General features: G+C 33.9%; 1 protein-coding gene across 1 annotated transcript in view; it reads left to right on the plus strand.

The window, feature by feature from the left end:
• Nucleotides 1–1,079: 1,079 nt before the first annotated feature.
• The window catches only part of LOC102809139 (ATP-binding cassette sub-family C member 9-like), a 31,785-nt gene continuing 11,880 nt past the window's right edge, over nt 1,080–20,984 (plus strand). The window contains exons 1-14 of the mRNA XM_085504897.1: nt 1,080–1,148; nt 2,210–2,380; nt 3,101–3,311; nt 8,674–9,218; nt 13,349–13,585; nt 13,869–14,051; nt 15,504–15,656; nt 15,778–15,930; nt 16,556–16,690; nt 17,698–17,952; nt 18,124–18,270; nt 19,505–19,641; nt 20,484–20,582; nt 20,778–20,943. Coding sequence (XP_085361023.1) covers nt 1,080–1,148; nt 2,210–2,380; nt 3,101–3,311; nt 8,674–9,218; nt 13,349–13,585; nt 13,869–14,051; nt 15,504–15,656; nt 15,778–15,930; nt 16,556–16,690; nt 17,698–17,952; nt 18,124–18,270; nt 19,505–19,641; nt 20,484–20,582; nt 20,778–20,943 — 2,661 coding nt within the window. The remainder of the gene's footprint in view (nt 1,149–2,209; nt 2,381–3,100; nt 3,312–8,673; nt 9,219–13,348; nt 13,586–13,868; nt 14,052–15,503; nt 15,657–15,777; nt 15,931–16,555; nt 16,691–17,697; nt 17,953–18,123; nt 18,271–19,504; nt 19,642–20,483; nt 20,583–20,777; nt 20,944–20,984) is intronic.

Consider the following 20,984-nt stretch of genomic DNA (forward strand, 5'->3'; position numbering starts at 1 on the left):
CGTTATTACTTTGCTAATGTCGTCATAAGGGTTTGGTAAATTAAAGACAACACACAGAAAATTAGCCAACAAAATAGCTATAAAACTTGAGCACAATTTAACACAGTGAATCTGCGTATTGGAACGCTTGGATTGTCTTCCAGAAACGAGCATTTAGTTAATAACGCTATTCATTGAAGTATTAGTGTAGCATCGTTTGGGCTTAGCATTAACGTCAAGAGCCAGTCCCGCCTGCTTTCTCACCTCGTCTAACATATGTTGTAATGGCTGTTTACATAAGGCCAATAATGTGGCTTGTATGAGGAATCTTTATTCAACATCTTTTTTTTTCATGGGCCTCCAACTTCCACTCCGAAACAATCAAGGCGCTTTCGTAAATCACTAGAATTTATTGCATCAAGGATTCCATCCTTCTTTCCTTTAATACCCAATGCTATGAACATAAAGTACTGCTGATCTTTTCTGGGTTTAATTCCAATATCTCCCAGTTTTATGTTACAGTTTTATGTTACAGTTATCTTAAACTCTGTGAGTCTTTCAATTGGTCTTGGAAAGCTTGCTGAAGTGCTGCTTCGCCGTCAGTCACAAATCCTTTCATCTTATTGATACCTTCACACTTTGAAACACAGATTGAAGTCAGTTTGCGATAAGCATAATATGATTTACTTGATGGATCATTGTTGGCCCTAAAAATATAGTACTGTTGTGCGTTCTTCGATTCTCTAAAATTTATAAACTATTGGGGTCACCTCAAACTGGCCCCTATTGAAAGTAGGATCAATAGAAAGGGAATAACTTAACAGCTTGGACGTTGGTGATCGAACAAGATATCTATACATGTATTCAGTACCAAGTACCCACCTGTCTCCTGGATAATCTGAATAGTGTAGTATAGTATCTTCTTTGTCACGTGCATACCGTCACTTACATCATCAGTGTCACTGTACATGTGTGTCATTCTTGATATAATGTTATACTTGATTTATACCAACGAATAATGTACCTGCAACTGAAATGTCTACAGTTTTTGGAAAACGGAACCAGTTAGACATCATGAGAAATGAACTACACCTGGAAACATGGTTATAGTATTTGATCAGGCGTTATATGCTAGAGATTTCAGATCCTGGTGTGCTTTATGGAAAGATGTAAAATAGAGCAGTCAAAATACACAAATATATATATGAAACATTACTCTGTATTGCATGGAAAGGTTTCATTCCTTGGATTGAAATAACTAACCCAGACACGATACATCATATCCATTTGCTAATTCAGCAAGTTGATGTTCTACATAATGAAATGTGTCACAATAATTTTGATGCAATGCTAGAGCAAGAAAATATGAAAAGGTTCATGCTACTCTGGAATCAATACGATCAATATCTGCATAATGGCAGCATGTCAGCTTTATGGTTGTCATACATAGACATAGTTGGTGATATTATGTCCCAGAAGAACAATACGTTGACTTATCTGCATGTATTATGCTCCATAGTAATGCCTCACTTGAAGTTTTCCTGGACAAAATGGCAACTGGGGAGTAGGGTTGGCTAACATCCACTACCTAAATTTGTAGTAAAACGTCGTACATGAAGAAAATATGATCTTTTACGATGCCTCACCTAATCTGAGAGATCACAGAGAATTGAAATTGAATGCAGCCTACTACAACTTGATCGAAATGATTTGCCAGATGATATATTGATGACATATAATTCAAGGTCAAAGAGTGTCCATAGCGGTCGAAGAAGGAGCTTGTTTAATCTTGATGGGTCGATTAGCCGAACTGATAGGATTTTCTTCAAATACAACAATTACGAACGAAAGACGCACTAGTCCCTACCTTGCCGATGTTAGAAGTTCGTATTCCCTCTACATGCATTGCAATATAATCATACATCAAATGGTCGGTGACATCTCTGTACCTCTCTTAAGAATAGTCAACGTTGAAGGAACCCACGGAGATAGCATCAATCACACTTAGAACAAACAATACTTTCTCCTGATTCGAACATCAACATTCAAGACTGTGGAGATTGATATAAGGTCAGATACGGGGGAGATGGTGTCATTTTGCAAAGCTCGTCCTTCGCTAGTGAGGAGGAAAAAAAATGAACAGACATCGACCTTACACTCCACACGTTGGGGTTTATAGAAATTACTACATGAATCAAATTGGACGAGGATCTGTATTTTCTGTTGCAAGACTGCAACGCAGATATTGAATCTGAAGTATGTTTTCTCAATTGGCAAGCCTCTATTAACACAGTGTCTGAAAGCCGTGGCAAAACCAGCACTCGATGCCGGTTTGGGTATTCTAGGTGATGTTGTACAAGTGGAAAACTTCAAAAAAGCGGCTTCAAGAAGAGCAAAGACTGTAGGTCATCAAATTACTTCTTTGGTATTGAGCAATTTATTTGGAAGATCGAGGCAATGACGCACCATCAAAAATAAGAAGAATACCAATGAGATGTGTCATTTCTTCCAAGGTAAAAAGAGAAGTTCTCTGGATATATTTGACTGCACATCGTGTCTTTTGTACACGAACACTCCTGTGAATGCGAAAAGATAAAACTTGATCTCTCTACTATTCCTCCAACAATCAATGATGTTTACCTGAATGGAAAGCAGATTACGGACACATCTCCCACCTATTCTTACAGAGCCATGATCAAAACGCTATTGGAATATGGAGATCGGTGCGGTGATATTTGAGAAGGACATCGCTTGAAAAATGAATGTCGCAAACCTGAGGGCTGATGATGATGATGCTAACGTGGAACTCAAACCAAAGTATTTACTCAACGGGGTGGAAGTTAAACTGAAAATTACATTGAAGTGAAAATCAGTGCTGCTTGATCAGCTCAACCGAAAAGTTGAAACAGGGTACGGCAAAATACCCCATCGATCGTTGCGTTATGAAAATCGCTTCCATCCTTGCTGGTATAATTTCATTAAACAAAGATTTGATATTCCTCGGTCAGTTGCCCAAAAGGATCATCCTGGGTCTGGTTTCCAATGTGTCTTTCATCGAATCGGAAACCAATCCATTCAACTTCCAGAATTACGGTATCACATCACTCATCCCCAACGTTAGAGGCAAGCAAGTTCCTGCAAAGCTGATGATAGTAGAAGTTGCATCATCGATTATTACACTCTGTTTACAGATACAAATACAATTGGTCAATTGCAAGACCAAGGCAACGGCAACACTCGAGATGAGTATCTCAAAGGGTACACAATCTTCGCATTTAACCTCACTCTTGACGAATCGGTCAGCAATTATCACCTCAATTTGATACAAGAAGGTAAGATTGGTCTTGAGATTCAGTTCAGTCAAGTATTGACTAAGACTGTGTTCGCTTTGATTCATGCTAAATACGACAACGTTATTAAGATTGACAGAGACAGAAATGTATTGACCGATTTCAAGCTGTGATAAACACGAATCAACTGGATCGTATTCTGTTGGCTGATCCGTACACGAGAAATGTGTACTTCAGCGTTTGTGTTAGAGATCAAATGCCTTAGATAGTGTATCCTGTAGCGTTCATAACAAACACAGATGACAGTAGCGGGGGCGGACACATTTGGGTGCTTTTTATATGAAAGATCCATACCACGGAGAATTTACAATCGTAGTTCTACAATCATCAAATAATTCAAGCCCCATTCTCTATAGTGTGTGTGGTCAATATGTCTTGTATTACTTGCTGCGCAGATGTCGAGGGAACCTATGAAGTCTGTAGTAGACTCTTTCACACGTGATAGACATTTGAACCATGTGAATATATCAAAAACTTTACGAGATATAATTATAATTATACTCATTAGAAAAATGTAATATTCAGTTTTTAATCCATTTCGATTATTTACTCAATCAAAAAAAATGTTATATTCCATGTATCTTACTAGATTTACCTTTCCTTTGTGTAATAAACTCCTTTAGTTTTCAAAATGCAGTGCATTTATTAGCGTAAGCAGCGTGAATGGTTGTGTATGTGTACGTGAGTGCCCTCTACGATAAATTCATAAAAATCCTTCGTGATTTCAATGCTAGTTTTTAAAAAAAAAAGTAATGTATGCTAATTTATTCACGACGACCTTGTTACTCCCTCGAACATATTTCAGTTATGCTAATTTATTCACAATATCCCATCGTGAAGTCATCATCCAAATCGTACCTATAATACGACCTAAACTACCAATGTCCTAAATATAAAATGATACAAATTGGACTACTTATGGTGATGAGCAATTTATTGATATGAAGTTTCTAGCCTAATGTTGTGTCCATATTATTCATTAGTAGTATAATACATTTCCATTGGTGATATTTGTATGTGGTAGTCTTATGTAAAACGAAGACTCCTTTGATAACTAAAAGCAGATATATTATGATTGAACGGTTTTAATTGGTGCATATTTCAGAGATACGTGCAAATCCATATTAAACATTTTCATTAGTAACATTTCTGATCGTGTTCTCGGAAATTCCGATTACTAAAGTCAATCGTCCCGTAACCTATTTTTGTGTATAATGACGCATACGAGTGAGTAAAAAGGACAATGTTCGTTGTAAAGTGGCAAATGAATAAATTATGATTTAAATGGCAATTATTTTGTCGTCATTGTTAATGCTATGTGTGCTAAAATCCTTGGAATTTAAAGCAGAGATTTAAATATCTACGTGTGGTCTTTGTTCTCTGTTTTAAAGTTTGGGGAGGGTTTTCTTTAAACTAAAAAACAAAGAATATATATGTTATGATTAAATAGTGTGAATATTCTGTCTGTGTTCTTCGGTTTAAACACACCCTTGGTTTTACCGTTCACGGGTACCAAAATAGTAGGAAACTCCAAAACAAGCCGGTAGGCTGGTTGGCGATCCGCTCCGCTCAAAAACAAGCAACATGTTTTTGGTTGTTTCCATGGTGTGACATACACTTGAAGCTAACGTCGGTTTATAACTAACTAATACGAGGTTCGCAAACACCATTCAGTCTTTAAAAGTCACTTAGTTTATTACTAGGACCACAGTCACTCTACTTGTAGAATGACTGTGCTAGGACGTATTCTGCTGTTACATTTATTATTTCCAACCGTTTTGCGATAGGATTTTCTAGAATGAAGCGTTTTTCTGTAAATGCTGGAAAGCGAAATAATGAAATGGTAAATATTTACCTAAATTGCAGTGTGTTGACCTTCATAACAATATACTTCATAATGCAAAACACTGGTCACGGTGAGTTATTTACATATACGACTCCTAATCGAAAAATATGACCAGTCCAGAATTTCAGACGGATATTAAGCAACCTAAGAGCATATCAGAAGCATTTACTCTCAAATATAAAAAAGAACTGCAGTCAAAAGTCAAGCATGCCAGCAAATAAAGGACTCTGTCCACAATCCTTTGTGCGCGTTATTACGGACACGCGCAAAAAACTGTACCACGCTTGTCAAATCTGGGTCAAATACACAGTACGCTACTATCTTGCCACAGATTGTTTAGCAGTGGAGTGTTCGGTGACCATTGAATTAGCCCGTGATTCATATTTTATGTTTATTAATTTATTCATCAATTTTTGTGACTGACAGTACTGCCCAAATTTTAGTCAAAAAAACGCAACTGGTGAAACGGAAGAGCATCGCCACGCCATGGACGCAGGGCTTTTTGGCAATGACCGCATAGAGGTCAAAATACGCGTTCTATTTTTACTCGTTAAATTTGGCTCTTCCGTTTCGCCCCCTCCGGAATGTTCTACTTTCGCAGCCTAATCGTAGGTTTTTCGAAAAACGTCGAAAAAACACAAGAATTAGTAGAAATGTTTCTGTTTTGGGCGGATTATTGATGGAGAATAATGTCTTTATTACAAAAATGCTGAAAAACCGTGAGTTGTTGCCTTAGTTATTTTTTTATTGGCGAAAAACTGCGAACTCGGCAAATTTGGTTGCACAACTTCCCTTTATCATATACACCCAGCGACACCGATGCCAGCTGACTGTGTACAAAACTGGTAGGAGGTAATACATTTGGGGCGAAAGTATTCAAAAATCAGTTTTTGGATGTTGCAATGACAGTGGTGGGCCAGGATTGTTTTCCAATTAGTGACGGCACGGCCTACCTGTGAAGTATGCACAAAACCAGCCGAGCCGAAAAAATCACAGAGGAGTTAAAAGCCGTTGTTGGTGAAAAGTTGCCCCAACTTTGGGGTCAAATTTCTCGGTAATGAAAACAGATATCAAAAATTCAAATAGTAACTTTGTGCCCACACTCAAGCTGAGTAGAATGAGCTATGTCTGAAGTGTTTTATCTAAAATTTGTAGGAGGAGATACATTTGGCGCGAAGCTATCCAAAAATCAGTTTTTTGGCTGTTGCTATGGCAACGGTGGACCAAAATTTTTTTCCAGATTTTTCCTAATAACTAGGGTGAAGGTGTGACCTACCTGCCAAATATGAACGAAATCGGCCAAGCCAAAAAAATCACAGAAGAAATCATACGTGAAAACACTGGAAATGTACACACACAGACACACACACAAAACGACAAAAGTGATTATAAGGGCAATCCTAGCGGAGCGGATCGCCAATATACAGTGGCTCAACAGACTTACCACTTCCAATTAAACACCACACTGCATCATGCGTCCAATATTTATTTAAGTTGAATTCAATTGAACATTTATATCGATTTGTAATTCATGCTCGAGTCGTAGGTTGTATTGTTTTCGAGTTGCTTCAATATTCAATAGTACTCTCTGTGACTTGAACCAAATTGAAAATGAATATCATTTTCTTTTAGTCTGTACATGTTTTAGAAATCCCAAAGACAAGTACTTACCGTATTTCTGTTAAAACCCACCTACTTTTAATAAGTTCATTGACTTAATGAAATCAGAAAATAACAATATTTTGATGCGGCTTGCAGCTTTTGTATTTCAAGCCCTATAGTTAAGGAGCGATATTACAGAATTGTTGTAATATTAATATGATGATTGTAAATGTACATATGTAGTATTATTTTGTTTTCAAATAAGCAAGCTGTACAACTTTTTAGGGGCCTATGGCCTCGAATAAGTGAATAAAGACTCACTATATAAAACAATATTCAGATATTTTCGGCGCATACAATTTTTACTAAGGTGTTCATTTATTTTAGCATGAAGAGTTTCAATTGTTTTATTTTTAAATATGCTTCTGGTATTTTTAAAGTTATTTTTATATGCTGGTTGTTGGCTGTAGCCATATATCACTCTCTTTATGTACCATCTGCACTAACTCACCAGATGCTACTCCGACAATTTAAAATGTTAGCAATGCTTCCATCCCAACAACCGAATTTCACAAGATTTCAAGATAGTGAGTACATCTCTATATACTTTATGAATGTGTTATTTATGTATATTCACCATATGCCCAGTTTTTGTCCATGTACATTTTCCCATTTTGTAAAAATTATCTGTAATGTTTAACATGGTCATCAATTGTTCACTGGTTATTATTTTCGTGACCTGGGTCGAGCCATTGCACTAGAGCGCGCTCGTTCCATTAGAGAACGGTTTTAGCGATCAGGTAACCATGTCCATGTGTTTGTTCATAACATAAAGTATAGTGCTGGGTGATACCTCACTGGCAGTATTTGCATAACAAATTGGCTTGTTGACATAATATGTCGGACGTTGACATAATATGTCGTATCGATGTTGATACACATATTCTGTTTCAAGGTGCGACAAAGACAGAGAAACGTGAATACAGAAAGTTCGAAATGAAGCGACAATGTTAAATGACAATTTCAAAAATGGAATCGTTACAGTGGTATCGTATACATGTATCAGAGTTGGAGAACTGTGAATATATGCACAAACATAATTCATGTAACGACCCTCCCTTCAGTGGTGAGGGACTACGATATAACACACACAAGTAGTGTCTTACGTTTACAAAACAACACGTGAATCTCTGTTTAACATAGCCAACGGTACGTGCATTTTTTATATCCCGTCAGTAAACGAATGCTATCACGAGTGTGTTGTTATAGCTGTTTAAAAACAAGAGGATTTGAATAAATTAGTTGTGCAAAAAGCCATCTACTGAATTGTTCATGTTGAAACAGTCTTCGTATATCAGATACTTGTATATGTATACAGTATGGCTGAAATGGTAAACATTTTGTAATTGATTATCAGTGCATCCACGGCCAAATATAAAAACACGTCTTACGTTGGATTACGGAAACTAGTTTTCGACCGTCACAACTATTGAAAATATCATCGCAACTATTGAAAATAGAACGAGCAAATCTACAGTTAGTAAAGTCGCTAAACCCAGGGAAATCTGGCGTTTTATCGTTTACGCTGTGTTGATCACATGGCATGGTCACCTGATCGCGACGACAGCTCGAGCTAGGTCTGTTTGATTTTCTTTGATAAGCACAATTAGCTGAATTCAAAACACCTGAACATGTAAAATGATAACAAAATGTATTTGCCACATTCGTGAACTTAAAAGCTAGTGAAATTGTTCGAAACATCAAAATAGTTAAATTAAATTCCAGTGAAAATAAATGGGTTTACCAAAATAATAAAAGTAATAATATTTTGGAGGGATTTATGGAATCAAAATATTAAAATAAATTTGATAAATAAATTAATATTTTTATTTGCAGATCTAATGAATTCTACATCTATATGCTGCGATACTCAGGTTCACGTCCAGCAGCTTCGAATTGTACTACACATCTTATTCATAATAATAGCTTCTGGTATATTGATCGTTATGAGGCACTTCACTGAATTACGTTACTATGACTACAAGTTTTTACTACGTTATCCAGGACACGCGTTCAAATGGTCAATATCAGGAATACTTATAGTGGTATCATTCTTTAGTGTGGCAGAAGGAATCCTTACTGATTTATCAAGAAATGACGTCACCAACCCATACTTGTATATTCCACAAATGTTGTCTTTATTGGGACTGATGATAAGTTTAATGTATTACCATCATATGGAGTACTGGGATCGACCTCATCTTGTCTGGTTGTTGTTACTTTACTGGATCATGGCTATTATTGGAGAAGTATTAGCAATATTTAGAGTGTCACAGTCGATTGGTTTTAATTACAGTATTTTGCGATTAGATATTGGGATTATTACTACTATTCTATATTCTTGTTGTGCAGCAGTTGAAATTAATGTGCTTCATAAAAAGGTATGCATTCGTTTATGATCACTACAAAGGATATTGAATTATGTACTTCAATATAACACACACGAATCTTGTATTATTAGGCCATAGTCTGACATGGTTAATAGCTTATGGTTAATCATGAATAATGACTGTTCGCATAATGTGAGGTTGACAATCATTTGAACTTCACATATAACTTTATTTTAACAGTCTCCCGCTTTTCGCTCTCCGTATCAGTATATGGGACAGAATGCTTTGGTTAAGACGGTTGTAATTCTATGGAATTATTAATTTCATGACAACGACCATTCATTCGAGAACAGACAAAAATTAATCAATTTCGGCTTTTTATATTTAAAGTACTATGCAGAGACCTGATTACTAATAGGGTATATTTTACGTATTAGTCGCCTACTTTCCATAATTAATTAATTTTCGGGTTTTACACTGATATCGCAAGTATTAATTATCTTATTTCAATTAAACTAGGTACATATTCACTGATTCTCGATACATATATACTCTAACACAAAGTGATGATCCAATTAGTTTTGCGTTATATATACAATATACAGACCTACATGTATGCAGAATAATTGCTTAATTTCTATAATATCCCATTTGATTCATCGGGGTAAACCACAGACATGAATATTGATTATCGATTATAGCCAATTTCTGATATTTAAAAAAATCAGATTTAAATTGAATTCATCATAGAGGTGCTCTGGAATCAATTAGACTAAAAACCACGCATGAAAAATCAAATGTATTTTCTGTATGTATTATAAATGTTGATAATGTGAGTCACATTGTTTTCGTGTTGTGCATCTCAATAGCAGATCTCAAATAGCTTTTTTGACTGCCGTGTGCGAAGCACAAATTGGGAGTCTTTGCAGTTAGTGTGTGTCCGTCTGTTCCACTGATATCTCAAGAACCATACATCAGTTTTTGATGAAACTTGATGCATAGATGCTCTGGGCAGATTTGATTAGATTTTGGTAAAAATCCATGGATATTAATTACCTAATTTGCATGATAATTAGCTGATTTTTAGCTGTTATATGACTGTTCCACTGATATCTAAGGAACTCACTCATTGGATTTTGATGAAACTTGGCACACAGATGCTCCAAACTAATGCGCAGATTTGATTAGTTTTGGGTAAAAATCTGTGCAATATTAATTACTTAATTTGCATAATGATTAATCAATTTTCGGCTTTTCCACTGATATCTCAAGTACTAATCATCACATTTCAATAACACTTGGTACATAGATGTCATAGGACACTGCACAAACCTGATAGTTTTTAGGGTAATATCAGTATATATTAATTAGCTAATTTGCATAATTAATTAATTATCAGCTTTTGATATTTCAAGTAGTAATCATCACATTACAATGACACTTGGTATATAGATGTCATAGGACACTGCACAGACCTGATACTAGTAGTTGTTAGGGTAATACGAGTACATATTAATTACCTAATTAGCATAATTAATTATTTTTCAGCTTTTAATATTTCAAGTAGTAATCATCACATTTCAATGGAATTTGGTACATAGATGTCATAGGACACTGCACAAACCTGATAGTTTTTAGGGTAATATCAGTATATATTAATTAGCTAATTTGCATAATTAATTAATTTTCAGCTTTTGATATTTCAAGTAGTAATCATCACATTTCAATGACACTTGGTACATAGATGTCATAGGACACTGCACAGACCTGATAGTTTTTAGGGTAATATGAGTACATATTAATTACCTAATTTGTATAATTAATTAATTTTCAGCTTTTGATATTTCAAGTAGTAATCACAATTCAATGAAATTTGGTACATAGATGTCATAGGCCACTGCACAGACCTGATAGTTTTTAGGGTAATATGAGTACATATTAATTACCTAATTTGTATAATTAATTAATTTTCAGCTTTTGATATTTCAAGTAGTAATCACAATTCAATGAAATTTGGTACATAGATGTCATAGGCCACTGCACAGACCTGATATTTTTAGGGTAATATCAGTATATATTAATTAGCTAATTTTCATAATTAATTAATTATCAGCTTTTGATATTTCAAGTAGTAATCATCACATTTCAATAAAACTTGGTACATAGATGTCATAGGACACTGCACAGACCTGATAGTTTTTAGGGTAATATGAGTACATATTAATTACCTAATTTGCATAATTAATTAATTTTCAGCTTTTGATATATCAAGGAGTAATCATCATATTTCAATGAGACTTGCTACATAGATCTTCTAGGATTATGCAGACACCTGATTAGTTTTAATTGGATATTAAATACCTAATTTGCATAATGTTCCACTGATATATAAAGAACCACAAATTGAATTTTAATGAAACTTTTAAAGAGAACTATGCAGAAACCCGATTAGTTTTTGGTAAATATTTATGCTTATTAATCACCTAATTAACATAATTAATTAACACTGATATCTCAATTACTGATCATCACATTTGAATAAAATTTGGTACATAAATGCTCTAGGACAATAGACAGGCATGATTAATTTTGATTAATATTAATTCTCTAATTAGCATAATAATTCATAATTTTGTTCTGTTCTGTTCATATTAGTTACCCGATTTACATAATTAGTTTTCAGCTTTTCCATCAATATCTCATGTACAAGTAATTTTGAATTAATTTTTAATGTGTCTTCAATACTCTCAGCACACGGGAGTTCTTTCTAAGCTTTCTTTGATTGATTTTGTTTGTAAATATTTTGGTCCGTTTTCATAGCTACGTATCACATTTGCGGAGTTTTGGCATTTATATCTGATTAATATAACATATTTGAAAAATTTCTTCTGTGGCGGATACTGATTCAGAACCCTCAACCACGCCACGCTTCGAGAATAAATATTAATGAGCTTGGGCAAACATGTAAATATTATTTTATTCAAGCCAAAATATTATGAAAGGGGAAAGCATGTCAATAATATATAATCTGGTCTTAAGTATTTTAATTAAACAAAAACACGTAATTGAAAGCAATATGGCTGTTTAAATGTATAATATAACATGTATAGTCTAACTGGAGGCAAACTTGTTTTAAAAAATGTTTTAAAATTCATAAAAACAACAATAACAAAATTGTGTTGTCAATATTACACAAGTATTAAGATTATTATGAGAGTTCCCTGGTTATTAAAGGGGGTCTTGTATGTTTTCACCCAAATATATCTAACAAATATATGAACATATATCACAATTCTATTTTGGTTTGGATCACATCTAGTATTTGTAAACACCAGACTAAAGTTTGATTTAGTTTAAATATTTGAAAGGAATAATTTGTTATGATTAGTTGTATTTTCTTCAAGTACTGAACATTTGTTTTGTAAGTAAAATCAAAATTTTCAAATATTGGCATACTAATTGATTGCTGAATGTATTACTTAAACTTGGGTTACTATTATTTTAATTTATTTCATATTTTATCTGTGTAATCAGTGGTTACACAAGGAATTATAAAATGAATGTACAATCATATTACCATACTAAAAGGCAATGTTAGCAACCGTATGTATTGTTGAAACAATACGTAACATTGTTTTTCAATCGGCTAAAGCTTTGTATTGGGTTACCAAAGAAGAAGTGTATGTTTAAATCTTTTTCAGTAACCGTGGATAAAAGAACGGGTAGTTAGTGACGTTATGTCACTGAACTTCTGCTGCGTTAATTAGTTGAATATATATTGTGATATAGCAGATGTTTAATGCTACCCTGTTGTGTTTAGTAATACGATTCATATATATATATAATGTTATTTGTTATATTTCATTTAGTTCATTATTTACATATAAATAATATTGCTATTTTTCACATATATGTACATCCAGTGTTGAGCTTTTGTTAATCTATCCTGGTATAACATGGATGGAAGAAGCACAGCGTTATCGGAAATGTAGTAGTGCCGATAACATAAGTGATAACATATTTGTTACAACTGGCATGTTGGTACACTTAGTTCATCGAAACAGTACATTGCTATAACACAATAAGTCTAACCTTAACTGATTTATTGGAACTAAAATTGAATACAACTACTCCGTCTTCACCAATTCACTGTATTTGATACACTTACTTTGTGTACACAGATTGTTTGCCCATTCTCAGAAGAAAAAAGATTTCCGAAGGATTTCGTGAAAACAAATTTATATTACATGCAGTCATATGTAAACATTCTATCAAATGCAACTATATGGTGGTTAAACTGGTTAGTGTCTCTATCGCGTCGACAAACAATTGTGTTGGACGACCTGGGATGCTTGCCTGGAGAGTTTGAAGGAAAACGTATGATAGAAGCATTTAACAAAGTTTACAGATATGAACAGGTAGGAATGTTCAAGCCTAATATTTAGCGTGTAATCTGCCTGATACGTTATTGTTTGCAATGCATTTATGTCAAGATATCAGTTCAAAAATGGCATGTTATAGTCCACAAATGGCCACGTGAAACCTGATTGAATAAGTTGGTCGACATTTTCTAATTCTACACCTATTCATAATATATTGAGAACCATTAAACCTTGTAATTGTATATACAATATTAATAGTAACGAAACATTCTACTTTTGTACGTGTTCAATTTTCCTAAAATGTAATTGTTCGTTACAGCAAAATTGTGGCAAACGGGTACCTTCACTTTGGAAGGTGTACTGGCGAACTCACTATACCATGATAATTAGTGTGTGTGTGTTACGATCTATTTATTCTGCACTAGCATTTATCGGTCCAGCTTGTATTGGCAAAATAGTGATGTATGCTACAGAATACTACGCTAATGATATCAAGATATATGTAAGTTGTTCCACATATCTAGTATTATTTAATAGTATGCTAAAGACTTCTATACTAAGCTTCTAATATGTTCCCTTGTAAACCAAATCGATTTAGCGAAGAAACGATGACTTTGCAATTGTCAACATAACTGTGAAAGTGTGAATTCGGTGTGGCCAGGCAAGACTTCATACACGCATTTTCTAAATGGCAATTTCTAACTTTCTTTACAATTTCTTCACGAAACCTATAGTTTTGAAAAACAATCCATAACGCTTGTTATTCAAATTTCAAAAGAAACTTTTCAGATAACACTTGTGTCCCCGACTATTTGCGCATGCGTTTTGGACACATCTTTATGCTTGAAGGCATAAACCCAACCCATTAATCAGTATAATTGTAGTAATAGTTAGCGTGTGTCATTACTAGGCAACCTTTCGTGCCTTACCTCGGCACTCAGCGCGTAATTAAATCGCCAATCAATGTTAGTCTGGCTTTAGAATTAGTTAATCGCCACACGTGGGAAATGGAAAAATGTGGGTTTATATTTTTTAATACATCGGATGAAATTATATATGAGATTTATACTTTTTAAGATATAATCATTTTAGTCCAAAGGTTTGCGATTTTTTCTATTCATTTTATTTTTGCATAAACAGAGACGACGGCCTGAAATTTTGCACGGGGGGGGGGGCGAGATCTGCTCACCAAACTTACACCGTATGCGCGACCTTGCTTTAAATGTATACCCTCTGAAACGCCTTTTCCTGCATTTTCAGCTTGATTTTGGAGAGGCGGCGCCCCCAACATTTTTCGATGGTCGCCCCCCCCCCCCAACAAAAAGTTTAAATTGGACACAAAATGTTTGTTATTGAAATATTATCTTGTAATTTGACACTTCATCACCAATGTATGTTCCAAAACCAACAAAAACTGAACGATAACCTACCATTTTCCCTTTTCACGCTATAGTCACAATCGCAATTCTGTCTGTTCACAAGCCCAGTAAAAGCTTCAGTATATAGATGTTTAAATTGGCAATTCTACGAACAGCTCAGTCAAGCATGTTGAAACATGTATAATTGTTTGATTTTCAGAGGTACTAGTATTCGAATTTGTTTTGTGTTTAGCATAAAGTGATAAAGTGTTCAAGATTTGTATTTTAATATTGAAAAACGGCTTTTGATATTTGATGTGGGTATTCCCGTTTTGATTTCTTTTGTGAAGAATTAGTAATGTAGAATATTTTTGGCATGGTTTTTTTTATTCATTCTTTGTATACACAATATTTATTATGTGGAAGAGTATGTTAGTATCAAAGGGAAATCAACATAATAAAAAAAAATTATGATGCAATATCATTAATTATTAATAAATAGTCAATTTAGAATCGATGAATTCTGGAATACTCGTTATTAATCTGGCATAATTGACTTTCAAAATGAATAACAATTCTTACAATTTTTTAAATAGAGTTCTCCTTTTGTTACGGTTGAAGAATTTTTCTCGAATGGTTTTATACTTGTTTTTGTGATCTTCACTATTCTCGTGATAAGAAACACACTATATATATACCTGTATGGTATATCTACGATTATTGGCCTGCAACTAAAAACAGCACTTCAGGTAAGCGTGTAACTTATACAATTCATTTTATTGTTCAGACTTGATTTATACGTATAGACGAATGCACTTATCATATTCGAATGAATCTAATTCTAATTCATTGGATATTTTTTTAAAACAGAATCTGGTTTATGAAAAATCCCTACGATTACCACAGCAGTCAGCAGACGATACAACTGTCGGAAAAACTATTAATCACATGTCTGTTGATGTAACTGTAATACAACATTTTGTTACATTGTTTCTTGGTTTTGTGTTGTCAAATCCGATTCAAGTAAGTATATCCAATTTACACTTGTGTATGTTAAAGTTTTCGCGATCGGTCACATATAAACTAATATAGCCGTTTCAGAACTACTTCATTCAGATTAGGATTGATGAATTGATTTTAGTTGATTTTGAGTCAACATTGTCAATAAGGCATAAATGTGAAATATATGTCTGAACTACTAAGGAAAAGCCCAAATGCTCATTGGTATGAGCCATAGGTCGTCTTGAATTTGATACGGATAGGTCAAATTTTACCAAAAATTATCTACATATAAAAAGACTCATTTTTTGTGATATGAGATTGATTGGTTTGATACAGGGGATTACTATTGCAAACCTATTTTACTCCAATTTCTCTATTTCTTAATTAATTAAATTAGTTTATTGTTATATTTAGTTTATTAGTAATCCACACACATTTCGTCTATATTGATACCTGATTCGTTGATTCTTGAATTACCTTAATTTAAAAATCTCCAAGGACCCAGATATATACAGGATACTACGTGCTAGATATGAAATGTATGTTTTGGTTTGGCAAACGTTTCAAAGGTTCACATTTCTTAAATTTGCAATGTACGGGCTCAATGATGTCTCAAACTCGATATTTTTATATTATAATTACCTAGATTTCTATTGTGTTAATTTGGCTACTTCATTTAATGGGAATAGCAGGGGTTGTTGGTATTTGTGTTGGACTTTTGATAATGCCACTTGCATTGAAAGCAGGCCGGATGCAACACAAATTACAGCATCTTAAAATGGTAAGTACGTGCACAAGATATATATTATATTGTGTTGTGAATATTTTTTTGTTTTAATAATAATAGTAACAAAATAATTATAACTGTAATGATAATACAATCATGTATATTTTGGTAATGTATAGAAACATAAGTAAATCATTGCCAAAAAAGTAAGTGACCCCGAGTTTCGAAAATTCACAAGTACATACATGCACAATTTTTCTTCATCAGCATCATTCTGATATTCGTATGAAAAAAACAAATGAGTTATTACAGGGCATTAAGTTGCTGAAGTTAAGTGGGTGGGAGGAATTGTTCGCTTCTAACATTACAAATACCCGGAGTGAAGAAATGAAGCTTACATCAAAAGTAGCCATGTACTTTCTTCTCTCTGGTAATAATTTCATAAATTTCCATAGTTAGTAAACAGCACAAAATTACAAACTAAGTTCCTATTTCATCAATTGTCCATGATGTATTCTTCCAGCTCATTGAATGAGAATTATTTTGTCCACATTATGAGATGGCCAAACCACATAGCTTAATTACGCCTTACTCAGCTAAGCACAAATGAAAATAATATAATTAGAAGGCATTCAAAACAAAGCTGAACCTAATATTATATAAGAAAATACAAACATTCGCCACGTTTTTTAATTGTTTGTATGACATATACCACACTCACTCGATACTCACATGTGATACTAAGTTTTAAAAAATTCCATTCATTGCCCGGCGTAGTAACAATCTCACTAATCTAAATTTTTATTTTTATTAAGGGGTATTGTCGCAGGGACTACCATGGGTTATAACATTGACAGTAAGTTTATGGCCTCCATAATAATAAACATAATAAAGTGAATGACAAAGTTTATTTTATTTCGAGGTAAGGCACTTCAGCCTGTTTCTAAAAAAAATAATTGGATAGAATGCCATAAATTAAAGATGAACTACATACATCGAATGTGACAACACGATATAGCAATTGACCATAATATAATATATCAGTTTTTCTGTATTAACAGATGTTTGCTGTATACTCACGACTCAACACAGAACCTCTAACACCAGACGTAGTTTTTACGGCACTAGCACTGACAAACTTACTAATTCAACCACTCTCTGTCATGCCACCGTTTGCTAAATACGCAATTGAAGTGGTAACTGCTACTAAAAGGCTTGCACATTTTCTGTCAGTGGAGGAAATAGAAAGATATGCTGAGCACAGGTCTATAGCGGACGGTTGTATGGATAGCGGTTGCCTTCATGAACTATCAGAGGTATGAATTTAATTTTAACTGATTTGATCCGGTACATTAAAGTTATCAATGTATAACTGAAGATAATTGTGAATACCAAATTTGAATAGCATTTATTCCAAATATCGTAAAGTTAGACATATAAATATGTTTCATTACTGTTATTCAATGTAATTTAATTTAATTTTACAGGAATATGAAATGAATACAATTGAAATGAAGCCAACCACTCCATTAGTGCAACGTGTACAGCAGCACAATTATCAGACAACACATGAAATCAATCAACTGCCAACCACTGCTACTGCTGGACACATAGCAACAGATGTTGCAATAGAAGTGAGTGATATACTTTTATATGTCATACATTGTATGTATTTTTTTTATAATACGCCACAATCAGTCAATCAAATTTGCTAATTTAGTGACCAGTATGTAAAAGGACGGTGGTCGTCACGCCGCGTCCTGTTCGATATGGGACTCATAGCGACGTATACAACGCGTGTAAAATACATTGTTTATTTACATGAAATTCGAACACCAGCTGCACGACGACCACCGCCCTTTAACTTCTCAGCAGTCAAAGACATCATACTTGTTCAATAGTGTTGTATTTAGGTCCTAGTATCCCTATAACTAAGTATCATAAATGTGACAATAATTTTGATAAACAATATTGAATATAAAACAACCGGGTAATTGTGTTGAAAAATACTTGTGAATGGAGACAATTTTGGATGTTGTCATGGAAGACAGGAATCTTGAATTTCAGCCTTTTTGAAACAGTTTGTTTTATTTTGTATATAATACAAATATTGACACAGTCATGGTCGGAAACTTGATATCATGAATTAGCTATAACCACACGAAATAACATATAATCGCACGCACTGAGAAGCGATATATATCATTTTCCAACAGTTTAAAATAAAACCATAATTCATGTGTTTGTGTTTAGATAGTTAATGGATATTTTTCCTGGGGGAGAAGTACTTATGAAGCTGTTTTGAATAATATTAATGTCAAAATTAAAACAGGTAATATATTATAATTATTATACTTCACACTTCAACGTTAACAGTTCATTGTAAACATAAATTAAAGTGCATGTCGCGTGGACAGAATGTCAGTAGTGCAAATTGTTTGTCCGTCCACTGCTTTGCGTTCTTGGATTTTATTTATACTACCGCAATTAGCTATTATCTAATATGGAGTATTGCACTAGACTCGGGGGGAATGCGTACATAACGGTTTGGATCAATTAATGATTAAATATAATGATTAAATTTAGTTTATTTGGAACGGATGCCTATTAACTTGACAAATATGTCGATCAATAATCACACCCTCTCCATCTCCGGTGAAAATGGCTTATTTTTATTGAGAATGTTGATAATCATTATCATGTGTAGTGCGTACAATTTATAAGCATGGTCACTATTATAACGTCTACGACCCTAAGATTAGTATTTTTCAACAGTAAGACCTGATTGCTTTTGACTAACAGAACAGTGATTACAATCGGACTATCAACAATAAATGGCAATTTAGTTAGTTGTAAATATATTTGTAGAGTTTCATTTTTTGTCGTGTATTTAATGTAGGAACATTGACAATTGTGGTTGGAAAAATTGGTACTGGTAAATCATCTTTAGTGTCTGCAATTCTTGGGGAAATGAATACAATATCAGGAAGTGTAACATTTAATGGGTATGTACAGTTGAATAATAATTCTAGTATTATTGTATGTGTTCTTAGTGATGAATAATGAAAGCAATACAATGCCATGTCATAACCAAGAAATCAATGAATGGCCGGTTGCGACTAAAAATGTTTGACCGTGAAAGTGAAAAATATTGCATCTAAGTGGCACTTCTGGATTTACCTCAACGAAAAAAAGTAAAAAAAATATACCATTATAATCGTTTGAACGTTGTAATGAACACACACATATCATATAATATGAGGTTATTATCTGTAGTTTTGACAAGATACGTGTTAACATATTGGCTTTACGTATTGACATCTTTCATGCGTGAAAAACCCAAACATATTTGTTTTAATAAATATGATTAATAATACATGATTTCTAAACAAAATTATATAAATGATATTGTATGTTAACATAACAAGGTTTAATATCACTCAAACAGATATGACGGCTTCCCTGCAGACAAGAAAAGAATTCACGAAAAACAAAAATATTTTTGTCTTGGAAGTTCCACTTCCCTACTGTACACATCAAATGCACAAAAATTCCGAACTGAACGAGAAAACAGTCTATCTGCCGGAAGTTTCATTAAAATAAGATTTATTTAATTTTTCCAAATGCATTTTATAGAGAGTAAATGTGTATTTACTGTGAAAAGAATTTGTATGTCCTGTCCATACCAGCCAAGTGGACCCGGGCACATTATATATATTATTATATACAAAATATGCAGCAGAGCGCTCACATTTTACGTACTGCGAGAAATAATACAAGGCGGGAAATTCAAATCAGATTTACACTGTATTTAGTCACATGCTAAATAAGAGTTTTATTTATACAGGAGAGATAATCGAATAGCATATGTTGCCCAGAAGGCTTGGTTACAGAATGCGTCACTACGAGACAATATATTATTTGGAGAGACGTATGTTCGAGAGAGGTAAGATATTTTATATCATGAAAACTGCACGCATCCCATGGTCGCATTGCACGTATTTCAAAGTATACAACACATTGTTGTTTTGGGGGAAATAATGTTCTCCATGTCTGCGCATGTGTATAAGTATTTCCAACTAACTAAGAAAAAAAACACACGCTGTGTGAAAGCTTATGAAATATAACTCGTGCATTCTAGATACAACACTGTACTTCAGGTATGTGCATTGAATGCAGATTTACGTAGTTTCCCGGGAGGAGATATGACAGAAATCGGCGAGAGAGGTATCAACGTAAGTGGGGGTCAGAAACACAGAATCTGTTTGGCGAGAGCTTTGTACAGCAATACAGATGTAGTCATATTGGTGGGTATTCCATTTATTTTGTTAAATTGGCAATTGGCATA

Source organism: Saccoglossus kowalevskii, chromosome 2 (assembly GCF_978046115.1).
Source record: "Saccoglossus kowalevskii chromosome 2, keSacKowa6.1, whole genome shotgun sequence".
Classification (NCBI taxonomy): Eukaryota; Metazoa; Hemichordata; class Enteropneusta; family Harrimaniidae; genus Saccoglossus; species Saccoglossus kowalevskii.